Source organism: Bombus pyrosoma, linkage group LG7 (genome assembly GCF_014825855.1).
Source record: "Bombus pyrosoma isolate SC7728 linkage group LG7, ASM1482585v1, whole genome shotgun sequence".
Lineage (NCBI taxonomy): Eukaryota > Metazoa > Arthropoda > Insecta > Hymenoptera > Apidae > Bombus > Bombus pyrosoma.
The window spans coordinates 2,417,338-2,438,726 of record NC_057776.1 but is presented as its reverse complement, the minus strand read 5'-3'; the positions used below and the strand labels follow the sequence as shown (position 1 = coordinate 2,438,726).

General features: G+C 34.3%; 2 protein-coding genes across 5 annotated transcripts in view; one reads left to right on the top strand and one right to left on the bottom strand.

The window, feature by feature from the left end:
- Window positions 1–6,202, bottom strand: part of LOC122569018 (serine-rich adhesin for platelets) — a 206,304-nt gene extending 200,102 nt beyond the window's left edge. For both annotated transcript variants that reach the window (XM_043729457.1, XM_043729458.1), the window contains exon 1: window positions 5,330–6,202. In XM_043729457.1, coding sequence (XP_043585392.1) covers window positions 5,330–5,621 — 292 coding nt within the window. In that variant the 5' untranslated portion in view covers window positions 5,622–6,202. The remainder of the gene's footprint in view (window positions 1–5,329) is intronic.
- Window positions 6,203–11,086: 4,884 nt separating this feature from the next.
- Window positions 11,087–21,389, top strand: part of LOC122569522 (forkhead box protein O) — a 299,531-nt gene continuing 289,228 nt past the window's right edge. For all 3 annotated transcript variants that reach the window (XR_006317492.1, XR_006317493.1, XM_043730681.1), the window contains exon 1: window positions 11,087–12,883. Coding sequence is in view for 1 of the 3 variants with exons in the window: in XM_043730681.1 (XP_043586616.1) it covers window positions 12,440–12,883 (444 nt within the window). In the remaining 2 variants the exon portion in view is untranslated. The remainder of the gene's footprint in view (window positions 12,884–21,389) is intronic.

Here is a 21,389-nt window from a genome sequence, read left to right as displayed (position 1 = left end):
TTAATGATCAATCATTAATAATTTATAGAAGTATGATATACAAAATTTTGCATAGAATCTAATATTTGATCATATAATGTAGCTACAATCGTGTTTTAATTCTAATCTCAATTTTATCTACTGTACTCCTTTCTCTAAAAATTGTCGTCGTTTTAAAAGTTATTCTGTTTCATCTGGAGTCCTCATAATGTAAAACTACTTCTATCAGTAATTATAAAGTCAAACACGTCGACTAAGGAACAACAATGTTGAAATTGGAAGACTTCTAAACAATTTTTCAAAGATTCTTAAGAAGTCATTAAGAGAACATTTTCCTGTACAAACACTCAAAGATCGATGTATAATATGCAAAGATTTCTTTACGCAGTATGCTACAAGTTACGTTCATAACTACCGGTGCAAATCAAAGTGCATCGACGAATAATAGTAGGTAAATTTCAGCAACCGGAGGATTTTTTCGTCCCAATTACGTAACAGGAAGCAACCCTGATAATTAGACATTATACCGACTGACGGCACTGAGGTGTCGTTAACGTTCCCCAGGAGCGGTGTTTTATCTGACGGAAGCTCGTTCGTCTTATCCCCGGCAAGAGAGTAGAACGGCGGCCGAATGGAACAAGGGATTCTTTGTAAGATCGTAGTATGAGCACCAGGTAAATCCTTCGTTCTCCTCAGGTGAAACTCGCTTTCGGCAACGAGATCCGTTTCCCACGGTACGCCAGGTAACCCGGAGCGTTTTCCCCGTAATGTGGGTCTCCACGATACATCCCTTCCTCCCCTCCCCTCGCCTGGCCACTTCGCGATCCCTCTCCCTTCTTTCTTCACTTTTTCTTTCTCTATCCATCCACCTCGACTGTTGTGTTCGACCATCGCCTCTTTTCTTATCTTTCTCGTTGGAGTCGCTTGGCCCGGCCTAACCGTGAAATCAACGAGTCTTTTTCTTTGCGATTGCACTTCGTAGTCTTCGTCGTAGTTGTCAGCAACGGCAGGTAGGAAGAAAGAAAATTACCGAGGAAGTGCAACGGTCGATGTAATGTTGCTGATGTATTCGCAGCGAATGGAATGCTAATACGACGAGCTAATACGACGAACTAATATGACGGCGCATCACTGCCTTCGATTCCAATGTATACTTGGTAAAAGCGATATTATGAGATTGTAAATTCGGTTAATGGTTCAATATTAATTCAAAATGGAAGAATTTTTCGTTGCATTCGTAGCATAGCAAGGAAGAGGTTATTTGAGTCAAGGAAGTTTTAACATTACGAAATTCAGTTTTGAATTTTGCACGGAATAGTCAAATTTGTTATATATTATGAGATACTAATTAGTATTACTAATATGATAACGAAAGAATGAAACAATATCGTGTATTGTAAATTCAGTAAGAAAAAATACCAAAAACTGATAGGGTCACTAACTTGAGTCAGTAAGGAGGTATTATAGAAGAATTCATAAAATAAACAGCAAAATAACTTCCACAAATAAAGTAATATGCACGCGCTATTGAATTATGATAATTAAAACTAAACAAACTTTTTGCTCTCGATGAGTAGACGTTATCCTTATAGAAAACTATGCCATTGAGCTGTTAATATAAGTATGTACACAGTATACTTCACTGTTTATTATGTCACTAATAATAAATCTCCTAGTATAAAGTCTGTTTTCAAAAATAGATAACTTAAAAATTGTTCGTAACAGAATTTGACGAAATATAAGGTACAACTCATTTCTAACGTTATAACTTATTTCGAACTTGGGCATATTCTGAAAAGTCCGATTTTGTACGTCATCGTCGAATTGATAACGACGATAGAAATGAATGTAAGAAAGGTCATATAGCTGGCTATGTGCTATAATGTGCATGTGGAATGCGTACGGTTCTAGTTATGATCAATTGATAATCTTATTTAACGCTTTATTTTACAATCTCGCTAATATTGCTTTCACAAAACGTGCCGGTATAGACGAAGGATACTGAACGAGCTGGCGAGACTTTGGTGCAGGAACCAGGCTCCGTGCACTTTTGGCGCATTGTGCACGACTGCGCTCTCTCTTTCTCTCTCTTCCCTCTTCCCTTCCTTCTTCTTTCTGTAGCATTTCAACGACTCTGCCTGGGATAATAAAGACACGGCCTTCCGACACGGCTGAACTTTACGTTGAAAAAAATGTTCCTTCGACCTGGTATACAGCCAACGTGTACTATCGCGATTTTAGTATTGATTATTTAGTATAGATATGGGTGGAATATTGTACACAGTGGTCTATTGTTTGTAATACGATCGAGAAAGTGGTGATTAGTCGTGAGCAAGTAAAGTACGGTATAGTTAAGTATTCTAGAAATAAAAATTTTCATTTTTTTTTTTCAAGAACTGCTTTGAGAATTAATTCTGCGAAATTTCCTATTTCCGTTTCGTTTAATTATTCTAAAATTCAAAGATATGTTATCCGCGAAGATGAGGAGTCGATTACGCAAAAAGTTCAGGTACGACGATCGGTTTGAGTTGTTCGGAAGGGAACGATTTTATTGCATCTTCTACGATGTACGTCCAAACGTATACGTCTGTCATCTGTGTTGAAACGCAAAAATCTGAAGAGTTTATTTGAGATGTTCGTAAGAAAGTTTTAGATGTATTTTTTTGCCAGTTTCTTTTTTTAAACAAATAACTATGTACAAAATTATGCAAAATTTTACTTGTTTTCTTCGACCATCGTTAAAAAATTATTTTGTATACAGTAATAATTAGACTATGTATATTTATGCAAATTCATATCTGTCTGGATACATCTAAAAAAATAGAACCTAAACGGAGACTTGTTTTATTCGGCAATTATTAGAATAAGTACTATACTTTAAGTATTTTATATATTATTATTTCAAAAAAATATTATATATAACAACTTTAAATTCCCCATAAATACAGTGCAATAATAGCAGAAAGCATCGATCGATTTTTGCAACGTTCCTAATCATCAATAAATTTGTATTTCTAATATTTAAATTAGGATTATGCTTGCAATAAAAGGCAAGTATTACAAGTATCAAGACTCATATTATTTAATTGAAAAGATGATCCAAACGTGATTCGATTAGTAACTATATTTTAAACTGCCAATCATATTAATCAAAGTAAAATTGTCTCGTAACGTGTGATACGTATTATGCAAAATTATTACACGTTAATTAAATTAATTGTATTGCAATTTTAAATTAATTTTGTGAATTCAGAGAAACGAAGCACGTCGAAATAAATTCATTTTCGTTTAATAAATTTATTCAGTAATAAGATATTCTCGTTCATCTCTGTTATGAGAGACATTTAACTCTGATCGATTAAGCAACGGCTAAACGGTTAAATACATAATCGTTCAAATTCCTTTTTCTTCCACAAGAGTTCCTTTTTTGCTTTTAAACGAATAAATAATATTCTAAGGAACTATTCAAGGCATTGTAAACCTCAAGCTATTGAGAATTTTGCAAAAAGTATAAGCATTCAATGACGTCTAAATATATTCGGGTAATGAACTATTAGCTCAAAATAAAGCAAACTTAGTAGTTAGTTCAAAGAACAAGAAACAGCATTAGGACGAATTCTGTATAGTATGAAACTAATAGATAATAAATACAAAACTTAATTCATCGCGGAAGCAATATTGAAATGTCCTAATACATTGCAGGCACGTTATAACTACATATATACACTATTATTTCGAATATTCTGTTCTTGTCTAAAAAGCATATTTTTATTCACGTAAGTCTATAAATTCTTTTTAATACCACGACGATAAATTCTTTTTATAGATGAGCTAAATGGAATAATCAAAATATTTATCTTATTTATCGTTGTATGAGAAAACTTCTCAGATCAAAGTTACGCTATTTCTAGAAATAAATGTAGCGATGAAGCAACTCTTTCTCGAGGTAATTTTTTTACGAGATCTCAAAGACAGTAATATTTTTTCAAGTAGAACCCCATAGTTTCTATACGTTGTACATTAACCGATATATTTTTTTATTCTCTATGCAAAAGTATCAAATATAGTTGTATCTGAAAATGCGGGATTTAAGAGATACTATCCGATTATTAAAATATAAATCGTCAGTTAGTATCATCAGTTAAAGCTTTTCTTCGATAAAGGATATCTATGCATGAAAGTGCAATCTGAAGTGATCTTTAACTTCAAAGCCATTCGGCGCTATACACGGAACGTACGTAGCATAAAGCATCGCTTATCACTATTTCGAATTGAGCATTCTAATATCTTTCACGATGAATCAACGTCTCGCGACTGAATGAACCTCAAAACGGTAATTATAAAACCATCTTCAATTTATTCTCAATTTAAGTTCGACGTACATGTATATTTATATACACACATATATATAGCTGACTAAATTCGATTTAATTTTAATTTTCAGAATTGACTTTCAATCGTCAATCAAAATATTTCGTAACATCTATATACATTTTCAGATTGCTTCCAAATTTTAGTAATAGAGTTATGATAGTCATATTTTGTTACATACATGCGAATGAGATTTTAAGATGTCTTATACATATAAGATACCTAACATATATCTATATAAAAGCTATCTATGGTGAGTGTTGAAATTACATTTGTGAATCACTACATATAGATACTATACCAAATTTACATTTATATCAAATTACGCACAAGTAAACTTCTTGTTTACTCTAAACCTTTATAAAATAGAGAAAAGAAATACTCTATTAAAGTCTAACGTGTCCTTGGTAAACTCTATATATTCGACAGTTTCGTGTGTAATAGTGCGTACTCCGAATTGTATGTACTCTCCAGAATAGTATCTACTTTCGATCTATATTCATCATGTTGCGATAGCCGTTCAAATTGCATTTTGACGCGTTATTAATATTGTGTGTGTGTGTGTGTGCATGTGTATTCGTGCAGACGAGTTATTTTTATCTTCTTAACATTTAAAATTGTGTAGCGAAGTACGATAAACGTTCAGCTTAAATTTTTACCTATAACTAAACTTCCTGTCCCAACGTCGACGTTTCTGAAATAAAATTTCTCACGTGTTCATATTGCGTACATATTGCAAACCACGAGTATAGTATATACTTTTCACATACGTATTTTCGATCCATCTTTGATCGCAAGTATTTCTACAAATTCCAAGAATCCCTCGACCAGATGCTTCTTCCCAACTACCCAACCGCTGGCTTTCGTTCGTTTCCCATGTCGGACAACGAATAGCTTGTGCTCTCGATCACCGGTTGCATCGATAAGAGAGCGAGCGGAAATGCAGAAGCAAAGGTACGGAGGAGCAAGTGTTACTTACGGACTGGTACTTTCTTCGGGTCGACGATGGCGAGACGTTCTTCGACCTTGTCTAGCTTTTGGCGCAATTTGCTGCTCCTATCGGCAACAGCGGTCAACTCGGCGGTTAATTCGGCGAAGATGTCCTCGGCGGTGGTGAGAAGCGACGCGAGTTGCTTCAACGAGGTAGTCAACGCGCCATTCGCCACCGCCTCCAATTCGGCGCCCACCGGCCAACCCTGTGACGTCGATCCCGCCGGCACGTGTCCGCGACACAAAAAACGCGGTTCCACTCTTCGCAGCACGAACGGCATGATTTCTCAAATGAAATCAAGCAATACACATTCACACAACACATGAACCGAAAAGTGGAAACACTGCGCCGCGCCGTCTTGAACGCGAGACACCCGGTCTACCGTCACAAATTTGCGACGCTTATCGGACGATCATTCCCGCCAGTTATCCAGCCGAACAAGGGATTTCTGGCGGTATTAAAAGACGAAACTCCCTTCAATAATCGTAGGAACTCCATTTTCTAAACTTTGAGGTTTAACGTGGCGATTATTTTCAACACACTGTACACTTTTATTACTAGAAAATATATAACACTGTTTTTCTCTTCACTTTCCAATTATCATTCGAATCTCCTTACTCCCAGTCGCATTTTTTTGGATGACTGATACAACTTTGACGGTTACGCGAGTTTATTTTAAACGATGATACTTTTTTCAACGACAACGAGAATGCGCGATATCAGATATGAATTTTTAACTAAAGTTTTGATTAAAACTGTCATATTTGAGAATTAGAGAATTCTTATGAAAGAGAAACGAACGAAAGAAAGACGAACAACGCGTCCGCACGACGCGACGGCGGTATACAAAGTGCCGGCCGGCCTGTCGTCGTGTCGCCGACCCGTTCTTCGGTTACACTCCCATTCATTTCGAACGCACCGAAGGCGCCTTTCCTCACACTCATGGCAGCCATCTTTAGTGACTTGAATATAGCTGCAAACCAGTGCATACCAGTACCTAACGTCGATAACGTTGTTTCAATTTTCTTATAATGCATCAGTGTTAACGAATGTTAACACAGACGAGTATAATAAGATAGACCTAACATCACATACGAGATACAGGATATGTACTATCGCCCAACGCTTCCTTTCGTGTCAGGTTCCAAAATTTTAAGGCTTTAGAGTCACAGAGCTCTCGTACCATTATAATGTCATTCCCAACGTTACCGACTTAGTGTAGAATAAGATTACAGCGTTTGTATTGATTGCCAGTAAAACTTAATTTAAACATGGAATTTCAAATAGAATATTGGCACAAACAAAGTACAACATAGTCTGTAATTACACTTTTCGTCGGTAACTGTACCACCAATGAGATACGGAATAGACCTATCAACCAATGTATATTTTCGTTCTAGGGTTCGGAGACACTAGAGCCCCCTTACTATTCTAGTATCATTTCCAACGTTACCGATTTACCGTGGAATACGATTATAGCGTTTACAGTGATTGGAATTAACACGAAATGTGAAATTACAAGTAGGGTATAGGAGCAAACGAGGTACAGGATCCGTACGTGATCGTATACCTAGTCGGTGATAGTACTTTGATTGCGTTTATTAACAATTGATACAGTCGTTTGCTTACTATTTTTAAGAATTTATTCCATATCCAATGTTAAATTCTATAATTTATTAACGAAATTGAAAAAACGTAGAACAAAATATAAACGACTCTTCTTTCGCAATTAATCGTTATTTGATGAAAGAAAAATTTTATTTTGTTTCTTCTTGTTTCCAGTATAATTTCTCTGCTCTTTTTAAAAATATCTTTTTAAACGCATCTAAATATGTCCACCTACACTTCTAAAATTTTATTAAAAGAACTTCACAAGTTTATAAAACCTAATCCGGCGAACAATGTAGCACGAATTTAGTGAAAATAAATTATTCCATCAATATTTAATTTCTTACGTTTATAATGTATATACATCTAAATAGACATGAAAAATTTGAAAATTAACTTGCTGAACTTTGTACAATCTTTTTTTCTACCTAAAACATATATTTTTTCATCGTATCATAATGTTTTTTTTTTTTTGTAATTTTTACTTGATTTTACACGTTTAATATACAATAAATATTATTTTATACACATGGTAATAATCTACACCACAAACTTTAATTAGTGTAAGTATATAACACCTATTAATGCTTTATACTCACAAATTTAAGATAATATTTATGAGTTATTCATTTTTGATATTGCACATATTTTTTTTTTTTATTTATTGTTTGTTTACATTTTACAATTTGTCCATTAGGACATTTGGCAAAATATTATAATTTAATATTTGATAAAATATAGCATGTGGATGGTTACCCCCAGCGGGACTCCATCTTCCAGGTTGTTTATTGTTCTATTATGAGGTCTGCAGGGTGCTTCTTCTTCAGTCTTCTTTCTGTTATTGTATTATTCGTTTCAGCAACCAGCTGATTTGGGTGTGTTGCAAGCCTTTCTTTGTACTTTTTTGCATATCTGGCGATTTCCTCTTTAACTGTTGGAGTCTTTAAGTCTTTTCGTATATCTTCATTTCTGACGTACCATGGAGCGTTAACTATTGTCCTTAGGATTTTTGCTTGCTCTGTTTCTATTTTATTTATGCGACTCATTGCTGCCATCCCCCATAGTGGGACTCCGTATGTCCAGATTGGTTTGATTATTGTTTTATATATGTTTAGTTTGTTCATTATGCTTAATTTAGATTTTCTATTGATTAACCAGTACATCTGCTTCATTTTTTCACGTATTTCACAATATTGACCTGTAAGATACAGTTAAATGTGGGTTTTTGTTTGGTTTGGGTAACGTTACGGTCTGTGCTATTTTCCATTGTGCAGGAAAATACTGTATTCTTAGAATTGCGTTGAATATTATTGCACATATAATTGTACATATAATCAGCATATTTGAAATCAAATTTTAAAAATATAGTCAATGTCGATGTCTTTTATTATTATGAATATTAATATCGTTTTAATTAGGTCAAAATGTAATTAAACGCATAATTTGATCAATCTTTTAATCGCACAGACAAATTCATTCTAAAGCAAATTCATTGTTGCAACAAATTTTATCCCAAGCGTCTTGATTCAATTTAGTGTAAAGTAAGCTTTAGAACTGGGGTGAAGTAATTGATAGTATGAGCTTAACCTCACCTTTTTCGGGTAGATCTAATGGATAAAGGATAGCAACTTCCCTTCTTTCTTTAATTTTCTTCGCATGTGCGATTTCACACGATAAAATGTGGTACAACACGAAAGTTCAAAATGACCCAATTACGTTCCAGCATTTCGCATTTCTTCCTTGATAAAATAGCATCAGCTATAAGACTGACAAATTTTCATTTCGAGCCATTATTTCAATTTAAATTTAGTTTTTATTATTTCCTTTCACAACTTATTCAAGATATAATAACGTAGTTAGTTTTAGCCAAATTCAGATTTACCAGAGAAAAAGGGAATTACAGAAATTATATTAATTCGATAAATGAGGGAGTATTAATCCAATATTGATATTCAATGAATGAATATTTTTGAAATATCTTTCACTTGAACGAATATAGGAATTTGAACTATTTGTGGTATTTAATAAATATTGTTCAAATACAATTTATAACATGTATGTAATTATGTGTATATATATTTCAGCGAGTTACAAAGAATTTCTGATAATGGTATGTGAAAATAACAAAATGTTTCGAATTCTCTGTATACAGATGAGCAATTTTTGCGACGATAAAATAGTTATTTAGAGCAGGAATTTGTAAATTTCAACATTGTGACATTTTAATGATTCACCGAAGAAGAATTACTAGAATATAACACCTGATTATTTTGAAATAGGAGCTGCAGAATTTTTACTGATGTCAAAGTTCAGTTAAATATCAAAAGAGAGTAAATTTCATGCATCACATATCTAACAAAAAAGGCATTCCAATCAACAGTTCCCAATTTATGCATTTCGTTAACCTTTCTCGTTTCATGCATTTTGGGAATTATCGCGAGAGGTCAGCGAAAGCTTCCGATAACTCTGTACTCCACTTTTGTTCCTCGTTATTGACATTAAAATCTGGGAAACCACGAAAGGTCGAGCGTAGGATGTTAAAAGTTCGCAAACGGTATCTTGTGAAATTGAATTGAGTATTAAAGTCAGCGTATCGACGTGCAAAAAAGAGGACCAGATAGCTACCAATTACATAGATCTGGATTCGTCGAATTGTCGAAGATACGAATTTCAAATTTCAGTTACTCGAATTTAAACGCGTTCGATCGTATGAGAAATTCCAAAGGTTTCAGCTGGCTTAACGAGACAACGTATAGAGAGTCTTAAAGGCTGACAGGCATTAAAATAGTCTTCCAAAGGAAAAAAGTTCTCAAGCCTAGAAATTACAAAAAAATCAATAAGAGCATTAAAGTTATTAATAGCTCATCCAAGACGGTAAAAATTATGGAGAAAAAAAAAATAGAGAAGATGTTAAGAAAGAAATAACGATATTTTTCGTAGAAAAATGTCAGGATTGTAATTTTTACTCAGAAAGTGGTACATATCGATGTTATTGATAACTAAGCTACGGATTTCTATGCAAATCTATATTTTTAAGAATACAATTGAAAAAATAGGATCTCGGTTGAAAATTGTTTTACCTAGCGAGAAAGCATTATAGAAAGCATTATGCTTTGGATAAATTTCTCATAAGTGCATAAAAATTTGCGGTCTACCATTAAAGATGGTAATTGTTTGGTAATATTCAAACTTTAATTACTTTTTATTCTTAATGAAAAAATTTAATTATTGGATAATTTTGGTTTTATTTGAGGTTTTTCTTAAAGACAGGCAGCTCACTTGACAAAGTAATCTTGCCAATCTTGCCACTGTTGCCACGATTCTCCTATCAGAAATATTTTGTTACAATGTTTAAATTACATTGTCAATGTAAGTGCATATTATGTTCTACAGAGCGTTTATTTAATTTAGTTGTTCAGAATATTTATTCGGAAAATAGTTACAACAATACTTGCTAAGAAAATTTATGCAAAACAAAATTGTGAACAACACAAATTCAATATTTATAACTATGATATGGCGTCTTCTATGTTTAATGCACAAAGTGAATTTATTAAATCGAACTCGCCAATATAGATTATCAAGTTTGTCTTGTCTTTTTACCTCGGAACTAGAATAACATCCGAGAGGGATTTCATCATTATACCCAGTGAAATTATTCGAAAACTTGTAAAAGAGAAGAGAGAATTGAACGCTCATCAGTGTGGGGTAGGTGGCCGCGTGCGAATTCCCTCTCCTCGCCGCCGCGTCGCGCTACGCCGTATGGAGTATGGAGAACAGTATCTGGCCCTGGGGGCATAACGTACCCCTTTCCCCGCCCACCTTGTCGATCTAGCTAGCCGACCACGCTGCCCTCACTGACTCCCTCCGCCACTGGTTTGTCTCTCTCCCTCTTCTCTTTATCCAGCTCATTCCGGATCATTGCCTCTTTCTCCCTCGCCCGTTCCGCTAACCTCTTTGTTACCTAGCTTGCTCACTTGCCACGTTTTTCTCCTTTCCTCCAATTCCGCTACTTCGCCCCCACCTTTCTGTTATCCCTCCCACGTCGCTGAACCACCCACCAGATAGCTCGTTCGCTATGCTCCCTCCAGTTTTCTCTGTTGGGTATTAGAATGGTCGATCAGTCGGTCTCGCTCGCTTCTCAGTGATCCTTCTTTCTCCGATTCGTACCGTTGCTCGTCGTCTTATCCTCGTCTCTCTCAAATGCGCGGAGGCAGGCGCCACGAATTCACTTCTCGTAACTTCGGCTTCGTTCGGTCAGTTCCGGCTGCCGGTCAGAAGAATTCGTCAGTATTCGCCGCGCTGCATTGCCGGCAAGTTGTATAAAGGAGTAAGGTGATTTGATTTTCGTAAGAATAAAAGTGCGCGTATCTAATACAGAAATACATACGTTTAGAACATATTTGGAACGTTCATACCGTTCATGAGAATATTCGCCACATTCTCAATATAAACGAATGTTGTTAGAACAAGTTCGATCGTGCTCTCAAAATACGAGAGGTCGAACGTTAGTGTCTGACGCCTTTCAATCATTTCGATCTACTTGACTTCGAAGAAAAACGCACTAACTGTCCAGAGTGTCTATTCTGAAAAGGACCAAGAGAATAAGACAGTCGATTGGGACATCGATGAGAAGTAAGAAGGAAGGCACTCGTTTTGGAACAGGGAGCGTATCGATAATCGCTACTTCGATCGTTGAAATTGTGCCGACACACTTCGAACAAGATTGTGCACGGAAACTGGCACGACACGAATACCTGTCCCTCGACGCAAAAAGTTTTTGCAACTCTGTGTACATAAAACCCGCCAGGCAACAAAGTCGAAGATTCTCTCCTCGCAGTGGGCCAAGTTCTTTATCAAAACATGGCCACGTGACCGACGGCGCGGCTTGTAAACAGTGAGTTTGACCACGTGGTCTGCCCCCTCTCTCGTAATCGCCTATCTCTCTCGTCCTGCTTCTCTTTCTCAGTTTCTTTCTCGCTTGCTCGCGACACGCAGAACAACGTACATCGTAGCGTATTCTCGGTCGGTCTGCTGCCAGCTGCGGGAGAGTTCGATTCGAGTGATCCGTGATACTCTGCTTTTCCTCGCAGTTAGTTTACTTTCATCTCGTTTTCTCAGAAAATAACAATACATCTTTCGATATTGTGCGTGCGATATCATTCATGTACTATTTATTCTATTTCTGGTCGCGCGCCGGTAAGGGAAATCGAGTGACAAACCGCGAATATAGGAACACAGGGCTTAATAAAATAAATAAATAAAAGTGACCTCCCCCTGGTTCTGGTTTCGATTTGTTATTAGCGACGTAGTGTTGTTAACCCGTAGAAGTGGCAGTGTTAGTGATATCGATAGTTTCGATCGCAGCGCGACCATTGACTGTTACGGCGATTTTTCGCGGATTCTCGGTAAGCAGCGCGATATTTGTGAACAGACACAGCACCTCGCGAGGTGCTCGGGATCAAAGTGGAGTACACAGAGGAAACGAACATGATGGACTCGGTGCCGGTTTCTGCGTCGGGGTCGAAGACCGGGTTGCAACCACAGCAGGGGGTACCATACGACCTTGAGAGCGGGTTTGAACCTCAGACGAGAGCACGGTCGCACACGTGGCCGCTGCCAAGACCGGAGGAATATATCGAGGGAAACGTGGTGCCGAGCGTAGCGGCTAGCAAAGAGGGCGTCGAAGGCGTCGAAAGTGGCACACCGCCTCAGCATGGCTCTCTCGGCCAAGGTACTGGCCTGCTTCCGGTCAAGAAGAATTCGTCCCGACGAAACGCCTGGGGAAATCACAGTTATGCCGATCTTATTACTCAAGCCATTACCAGCGCCCCCGACGAACGGTTGACGCTCTCACAGATCTACGAATGGATGATGCAGAATATACCATACTTCAGGGAAAAGGGAGAAAGCAACAGCAGCGCTGGCTGGAAGGTTAGTTTTAGTTTCTTTCTTGTGCGTCTATTGTATTTAGACTGCGGATGTTTATGTCTTTGTGGAAAATTGAAATGTACAGAGACGTACGGATACTGATATACGTGATATACAAAAATACACAGAAGATCGAAAGTAAAGTACTTGTTATAATGTTTGGAAAGTGAAACGGATCTCTATTTACGGCCTTGTTTCTGCAATTTTATATTCAAAAATATGGATTTGCATAAATATCCGTAATTTCATTGTATTAGACAGTATTTTCCCAATATTCTGTTGCTTTTCGTTGAGAAACACGCATATACTTTATATTATCGGTCATAAATATTAGGTTATCTCGTTATATTCATTGAAAGTCTCTAATTAACTTTATTTTATCTAATCTTTTACATTACAAATAATTGATGTATAATAAAATGACTAGAAAATAAAAATTTCATTTGTATTAAACATCATCAGGACTCTCTTCTATAGTAATTTACAAACAAATAATGTGAGTGAATTGACAAGTTACATATTATAGGTTATAAACTCTTGTACAGTTCTACAATTTTAGTCCATATTGAATAATCAAATGATCTGTACTTGGTAAAATCTGCGTTAAAAATTTCATTTGTTTTATATTACCAATTTTCTTATCTCTGTAAAAGATTGTTTATTAATATTAATAGCATCTCGTAAGCTGTAATGTTACTAATAATATGAGTTCAATTGTGCAAAAAGGTATAGGTATCGCAATACTTATGGTAGCGTATTTCGAAGTGCGTATTTTAATATATTTGACACTGTTAAAATCCATCGCAGAAAGTTACTATCTATACCTTTCCGCCGTTTTCGCGTTCCCGCCTAGATCTTACGTAATAGCCATGCACGTGTTGCGATACTTGCGATGCTCTTAGTACCAAACAGCTCTACTTTTAAACTGATTAATTGGAAATTTTCAACGTTTCGCGGCGTGAAAGTTATAAGTTTTGTCATCGACATAATTATTCAAAATTGATACTCGCGAACGGAGGGTGTGTCTCGTACCATTTGTCAGCATTATGTTTCATTTGCTCATGCAAATCTAGCCAGAATTGAATATTTATTGGCGAATATATTAAATTATATACTTTTCAATCACGTGGAAAAGATACATGTTCATCGTTGTTTATTTTCTAACTTCAATGTAACTGGCTGACTAAAGAAAAGTATTCAGATGTGAAATAATTGAAGAAGAAAATGATCTAATAGATTCGAAAATATAAATCTCTTGAAGTATATCAAAAATAAGTTTTTCATATTTTCTTCAACATTAATACATGTATATTTTAACGGTATAAAAATAGAATCGATCGAAAATGTTCGAAGGAACGAAACAGGATTAATTCTAGAATTCTATAAAAGGATAGTTTTGATGTGGAATTAGTAGAATTCCTAGTAGTAGGAATTAGTAATAGAATTTCAAAATTGGTCTCTTATAAAAGATGGAAAATCCGAGTTTCTGCCTGGGGCCTGCATGTCGAATGTTTTTATTACAGCGACTAGTATTTATATGACACATGATAAGGAGACAAAACATTTGTTTATTGAGAGTTTAAAAGTTATAAGACTTAAAAAATTAATATTAAAGATATTAACTTGAAAGTTATTAAATAAAAATGCTTTAAAATGAATTGACTAAACGTGTGAAAGTTTCATGTCTCTTGTGCTCTTTTCTTTTCCCACGCACAAATCTGTCAAATTTTAAATAATACACATTGTAAAATAATAGATACAGACAAGTTCTGAATTAAAATCGATTAAAAATTTTTAAGAATCAGCGGAATATCATACGTAAGGTTTCAAGACATAATTGATAGCAAGAAATTAACTGTTCTATCTCACATAAGTGATCCATGTAAGATTTCCTGTAAACAATTAGAAGCAACTATTTTCATGGTCAGACAGTTAATGAGCTTTCGCTTCTTAGTAAACAATGTTGGTTTACACGGCTATGCTCGCGACTGGTTGCAGCGATTCAATTGAGATTCGACAACTCGTATTCTCTCGTCACTATCAAAACATTGACCGTGAATACGAGTAACAGAGATAGAAAATAGAGAAAAAGAGGAAGGAAGAGAAAGGCGCCAGCGAGGCGTTTTAGATTTCTCGGTATGAATATACATTCAAAAGTCAAAAAGTATCTAGACACTTGCTAATTTTTATCAAGATATATTCTGATTAGAAAATTATTACTGCATATTACTGATAAATAGTTCTGCAATGATTTTGTTTCTCATGGCCTATTGCTTCTATAGATCCATAGCTACGGATAATGGTATGAAAACTACAAGGGATGAATATGATAAATGATATGAGTCACATTTTTGTTTATTTCACATAAGAGAGTAATTTAAAAATAATAAAAGAATTTTACTTGCACATTTAAAATAAAACAATAGTTTTAAAATATTAGACACACTTCTTAAATTAAGTTGCATTGAATTTCTATATTTTCTATTCTCTTGATCATTCCAAAAATATCGATTACAATACTATCCTTAGCTTTTTACAAAATCTTCTAATTTGTCAACTACTTAAAATTTTGTTGTTTCTTTTTTATTGGATATACCTATTGTTTTCTTTTTTAACTATGTTGTATTCATTACTTTCTTTTAGATATCGGATACCATTAAAATCAGGAAAGTACAAAAGTGGACTTGTCATTTTTATCTAGTGTGACTTATGATGTTACGACCCACACGAATAGATTTTTAGAGGTCAATATGCAATAATAAATCTGTTTATAAATTTATTTTCTAATTTCTTTGCTACTTGATGGTTAAGAGGTAATGCTTTAATACATATTTACCAAACCAACGGTGTAATTAATGTTATGACTATCAATCTTTTTGAAATGTTCAATAGGATTACAAAAATATATATCTAATCGGGAAACCAAACAAAGATTTAGTATTGCCACTATAAGATAAATTGTCAGTGTACTGCATTTTAAAATTACTTTCCTTCAAAATTCCAAAAATGTGACATATCTTCCCCTGTATTTTCCATATGTAATTATCAAACTTTGCAGAGCTAGTTTGTATTGTAATTATTTAATGCTTGAGTCATAAGTTAAATTAAGATGGTTTTCTGAAATTAATAGAAATACCAATGATGTCAATGCAAACAATGGCATTTAAGTAATAGATATATGTACATAATACTTATTACATAAATATATGTTATAGTAAATATGTGTTGCATATTACACTGTACAATTTTATTCTATACAGTAAATTTAGTAGAATTCAATATCTATACAAAATATTTATGCGTAATTCTTTTGTCCTAAATAAATGACAGTTTATAATATTATTTTAACCTTCCATAAAATGTTTAGTAAATTGTATATTATACATATTATAATTTCTAATCAACAAATACTATGAGAAGGTAGTAAGTGTTGCTTCTAATTATTATATTAATCCATTATTAATTTGTATATTTTAATAAAATTCAAAAGCTGCTCATATAAATTGATTAAAGTGTTTAAATAGGTATTTACGAACGATAGTGTTCATACAATACAACGAATAGAATATATTTGCGGCATGTAGAAAGGTAACGGTAGAGTAGGGGAACACGTTCTTGCGTTGTACTTTCATCTGTGTGAGTTTCATACGCACTCATTCATACGGCTTCTTCCGATTTTAGTTGTTTATTTTCTCGATCGAATCTCTGGCATAAAAAGATTTTTACGCGTGACTGTTTTTCACGTGGAAAACGGTTTCTGGCCTTCTGAAATCGGAAGAATTTCATGCAGTCGCTTTCTCGCTTGGAGAATCGAAATTCCCGTTCGAATTCAGCCAAGGAATAATGAATGTAAAAATCGCAGGCGAAATCTTGATAGAAGTTGGCTGCTCGTGCGGTCTTTCGTGTATATTAGTGTAGCCGCGGTCTGATTTCTAACGATGCGTGTGCAACATCTCCGTTCATCGGAATTTAAAAAAAGCATGTTATCGATTTACCGCGGTTTAACAGTTGGCGAAGTTAACTTTTCCCGCGGTGGTACTTTTCCCTCAAAGCGGACCACTTTTGCGAGTTCTGAAATCGAGAAAAATAAAACGGCTCCCGGTAAACAGCGACGCTTCGTCGGTTATATCGTCGCGATTTCAGGAATAGAGATATAAAACCTATACTTTTTTTTCTCTTTCAATAGATGCAATTTCAAATCAATAAATATCGGAGTTGCCTCCTTATTGTTAAACAAGAATATTCGATATTATTTATCTGATATTAGATTGATAAACATCAATCGTGCTTGCGTTACGCATCGATATCTATATTTTGTTGAATATTAGGATCAGGTAGTATTATTTGAGTGAACTAAGGTAAGATTCAACACTTACGAAGTTCAATCTTAAACTTTGCATAGAATAATAAAACTTATTGTGCATTATTTGTTAGCACTGATGTATTGTCAATCAATAGCAGTTTTACGATTGCTATTCTTTTGGAACTTATTGTAATTTGATAAGATAACTGAAGAATGTTCGGTATGTTATTTAAGTTTATATTTCTGTATTAATAAAATAAGCATATTTGAAAAAGAGGGGGCGTCGTAATTAGTCTTCGATATAACAATGAGAGAATGAAAAATATTGTATGCTCTAAATGCAACAAGAAACAGTATGAAAAATGAGGATATAACTCGAAGAGCCCTACGCGTGATACGGTTATTTCAGTCAAGGAGAAGGTATTATATAAAAACTAACACAATTACATCCATAAATAAAGCAATATGCACACTACACGCGCTACTGAATTATCATTATTACAACTGAGAATATTAACATCAGTTGAGCAAACTTTCCTTTTGATGAGTAGAAATTATATCCTCCTAGAAATTTATGACCATCGAACTATCAATGTAAGTATACGACCTATTTCACAATTTATTATGTTACTAATAACGAAGTTAGATACTCTGTTTCCAAATGTAGATCACTTAAAACCTGTTCCTAATAGAATTTGGAAAATTACAGGGCAAATTATATAGTTTGTCTCAAATCTCCTTCTGATCTAAGTAATTTCAGTTTACTTTAATATTCCGCAAAATATAGGTATCGACGAATAATATATAACATTTATATTGTATTTATTAAAAGAATACGGTAAATAAGCATTTGAAGTGCCGCGCTGTGGTTTTCACACAAACAGCGATTTACGAAAGAATTTGATCATTATAAATCACAGAAAACTTGAACTTATATACGTATTATATAAATCATTTAAAATTTCATTAGCACTGCAGTGAAATACAACTGTCATAATTATACAGATCAAATTCAAAACCAACCTAAAAATGTTTAATATTATATATAGAAATTACAAGATGTTTATTACAAAATATCTATTTAATAAACAATTAATGTACCTACAGCATGAATATAATTGTTACAGATGGTCCCATTGAATATCGAGGCTTATTGACGTAATGGATAATTGTTTAAATCTCCTCTATGATCTCTGAGAAATATATATGTATTTGTTAAATACTCCGCTTACGAAATATTTTGTAGTTTTTAAATACATTTCAAATTTCCATTATTAATGAAATTTTAAAGTATTCCATATAACGCACATAACATATTTATAAAAAGTAGTCTATATAATTGAGAAGTTTGCAGCAATAGGAAGGCAACTCCAATTTTTAAATGATTGTTGCAAATATTCCAATGATTAGTTAAAGTGATTTGATTTTAATTGACTTTGAGTTGATTTTTCTGGTTTACTTAAATTATTGGAGAGTAAAGCTGCAATTTTATTGTAGTACTTGCTTCATTTGACTTATTTTAATATTTTCCTTCTTTTAGGATTGTAAGTGTACTTTAAACAGATATGATGTGATTAATACAATTTTAAACAACGCACAGGTTTATGGTAAACATTATGGAAATTGATAAAGTTTATGAATGAAAGGAAAAACATAATATAAAATTAATGAATGTTTGATGAATTATGAAGATTTTTCCTTTGATTTTAAAATGTGTCAACTTTTTTTTACGAGCATGTGCATAGGTTTATTCAATTGATCGATTAAATAAAGATTCTCAAAGCAGAGACTGCAATGAACGGTGCAAACTGTACGTAGAATATTTGAAATGACTTAAAATTAAATAGAGAAATAAATATTTTAAAATATATCAATATTTATATGAATGTTATCTTACCGTTAATTACTTGAGAGAATTTCCAAGAATAAGGTTTGTAACGAATAGTATTATAAAATCGATATAAAAAAAGTAAAGTTAATTAGAAGTTAATTAGAAGTTAATTAGAATTAATTGAAAATAAAATGAAGAGAAGCTTGTACGTTTACGTTTCCTTAGATACTTTAATTAATTACATACAAAAAATTACTGTATAATTTCCATATAACTGAAGATGTAAAATTGTTCCTTTCTATAATTCATTGTTTGAATAAAATTCATAGAAACGAAAATTACTATCAACAAGAAAAATTATTCGCATCGTCTATGAAACAGTTATAATAAAGGCATGAAAAAACAAATGGTGAGAATTTTACAGCTATCGACAATAAGTTTTCAAAAAATTTATTAACGTGATTCGTGAGAGTAGGATACGTCACAGATATAACTGTCAATATGGTGAACGTTTTCTCAAGTGAACTGTGAAGCGAGACAAAGGGTGGTTCGCAAACACGTCTGCTCTCGAGGTTCGAAAAGTAGCGATATATATAAGAGGCCGGTTGCGAAAAATCCATTTAGTGTAGCTGCAAAGTTCACTGCAAGGCGCGAAATAGTGTGCAATCACGTGATGTCTGTGTATAAATATCTGTATCTCCGGCGTGGTGTTTCTACTCGCGGCTGGTCGCGTGTATAAGTAAGATTATAAATAAACGAGGATAGATCGGTATTATCTGCGACGTGCATAACTATTGTGTACGGCGGCTGTAATTCTGAGATTGAGTCCTAACGTTTCAACGAATACTGCATCACCGCATCATTTACTTTATTTTGAATGAAAGCAAACTTTACATACTTTCGATCCTTATAGAGGATGTCGCGAAAGATCCAAATACTGCCATTTATTCATTTACTGCCAACTTAATATGTTTACTTAAAATCATGAAATAATGTTTTGGAATCCTGCACAAAGTACAATTCTATTTTCTACCGATCTTTTGACAGATAGATTGATTAAAAGATTTATTTACTTAAGTGTTTTTAATGAAAGGTACCTTAAAATACCTTCAACATGTGGAAGATTAAAAATAAAGTTTTCATAGCTGCCATGATTTCGGGCAATATGCTCGTTTAAAATAAGAAAATTAAAAAGTTTCTGTATTAGAATGAATTGGGTTATACAAGTATGTAGGATAAAAAAGAAGTTAATAAACACGCAAAACTTCCGCAAATTAGAAGAATAATAATGAAGCGCTTTTGCATTAATTCTGGTATGGATTGTAACTGCGTATGCATATAGTTTTGTGAGGATTGTGCGTCATTTTCCATGCATTCTCAGCTATCTCAGTTATCATTAACTTTGAGAATTCGGAAATAGGATTTTGTGTATACATATATTTTTGAAACTATACTTTTCAAGACAATGGAGGACGAAAAAAGATCTTGTCAATAATCTATAGTACATTACCAATTAATTATTCACATGTACATACATGATGGATTTAGATCTTGCATTCAAGTTTAATCAGCATTTTACAAATAACGATCAATTTCTCTAAAAATTTCTTCCTTTTATTAACATATTTCTCATTGCGCAGTGCCATATCTTATTACATTCGGTCAATTTTGTCGAAAATCGTGGTGATTTCGTTTAGTCAGACTTCTACAGTCGGATTGAAAATTTTGATTGAAAATTCAACCTTGGAGCTCGAAAGCAGTCAAGGATATCCAGAAAGAATGCCGGTACTCGTCGGATATTATTGAAACAGGAAAGCAGAGGAAAGGTCTCTGCGGTTTGGTTCGAAACATGAAAAGCCCTTAAGCAATACGAGCACCGCGTCAGGCAGGTCCAGCCCGATTTCTCAAAGCTGTAGAATCTCCAGCTCGTGCGAAGAAGCTTCGAGAGCCGTGAAAACCAGCAGAGGTCACTCATCCGTCTGGTTTTAGTACTCGTTTACACAAGTCGTACCCGTCATTACAAAGCTCTGAACACAGTATTCTTCCATGACGATTAGACAGCTGTGCTCTAACGATCAGCAACTGCGTGTAGACGTTGTCCGAGAATCTCTGGTATCCCCGAACGTATTATTCTTTTAACATGACCTCTTATTTCGCCGGTACTCTTTCTGGATTGTATGCCGTTTTGAACGGAGGTGAAAAGCGTTTCGCGTTTACAGAACAACAAAGAATTCGAAGGAAATGCTTGGATAATTATGAAAGTATCGGATTCACGTTGATCCGTAATCTTCTATTTGATGCTCTATCGTACCAACCAATCGAATGATCCATCATCGTCTTCTGCATATTCTTTAATGAATAAAAGTTGATTTATA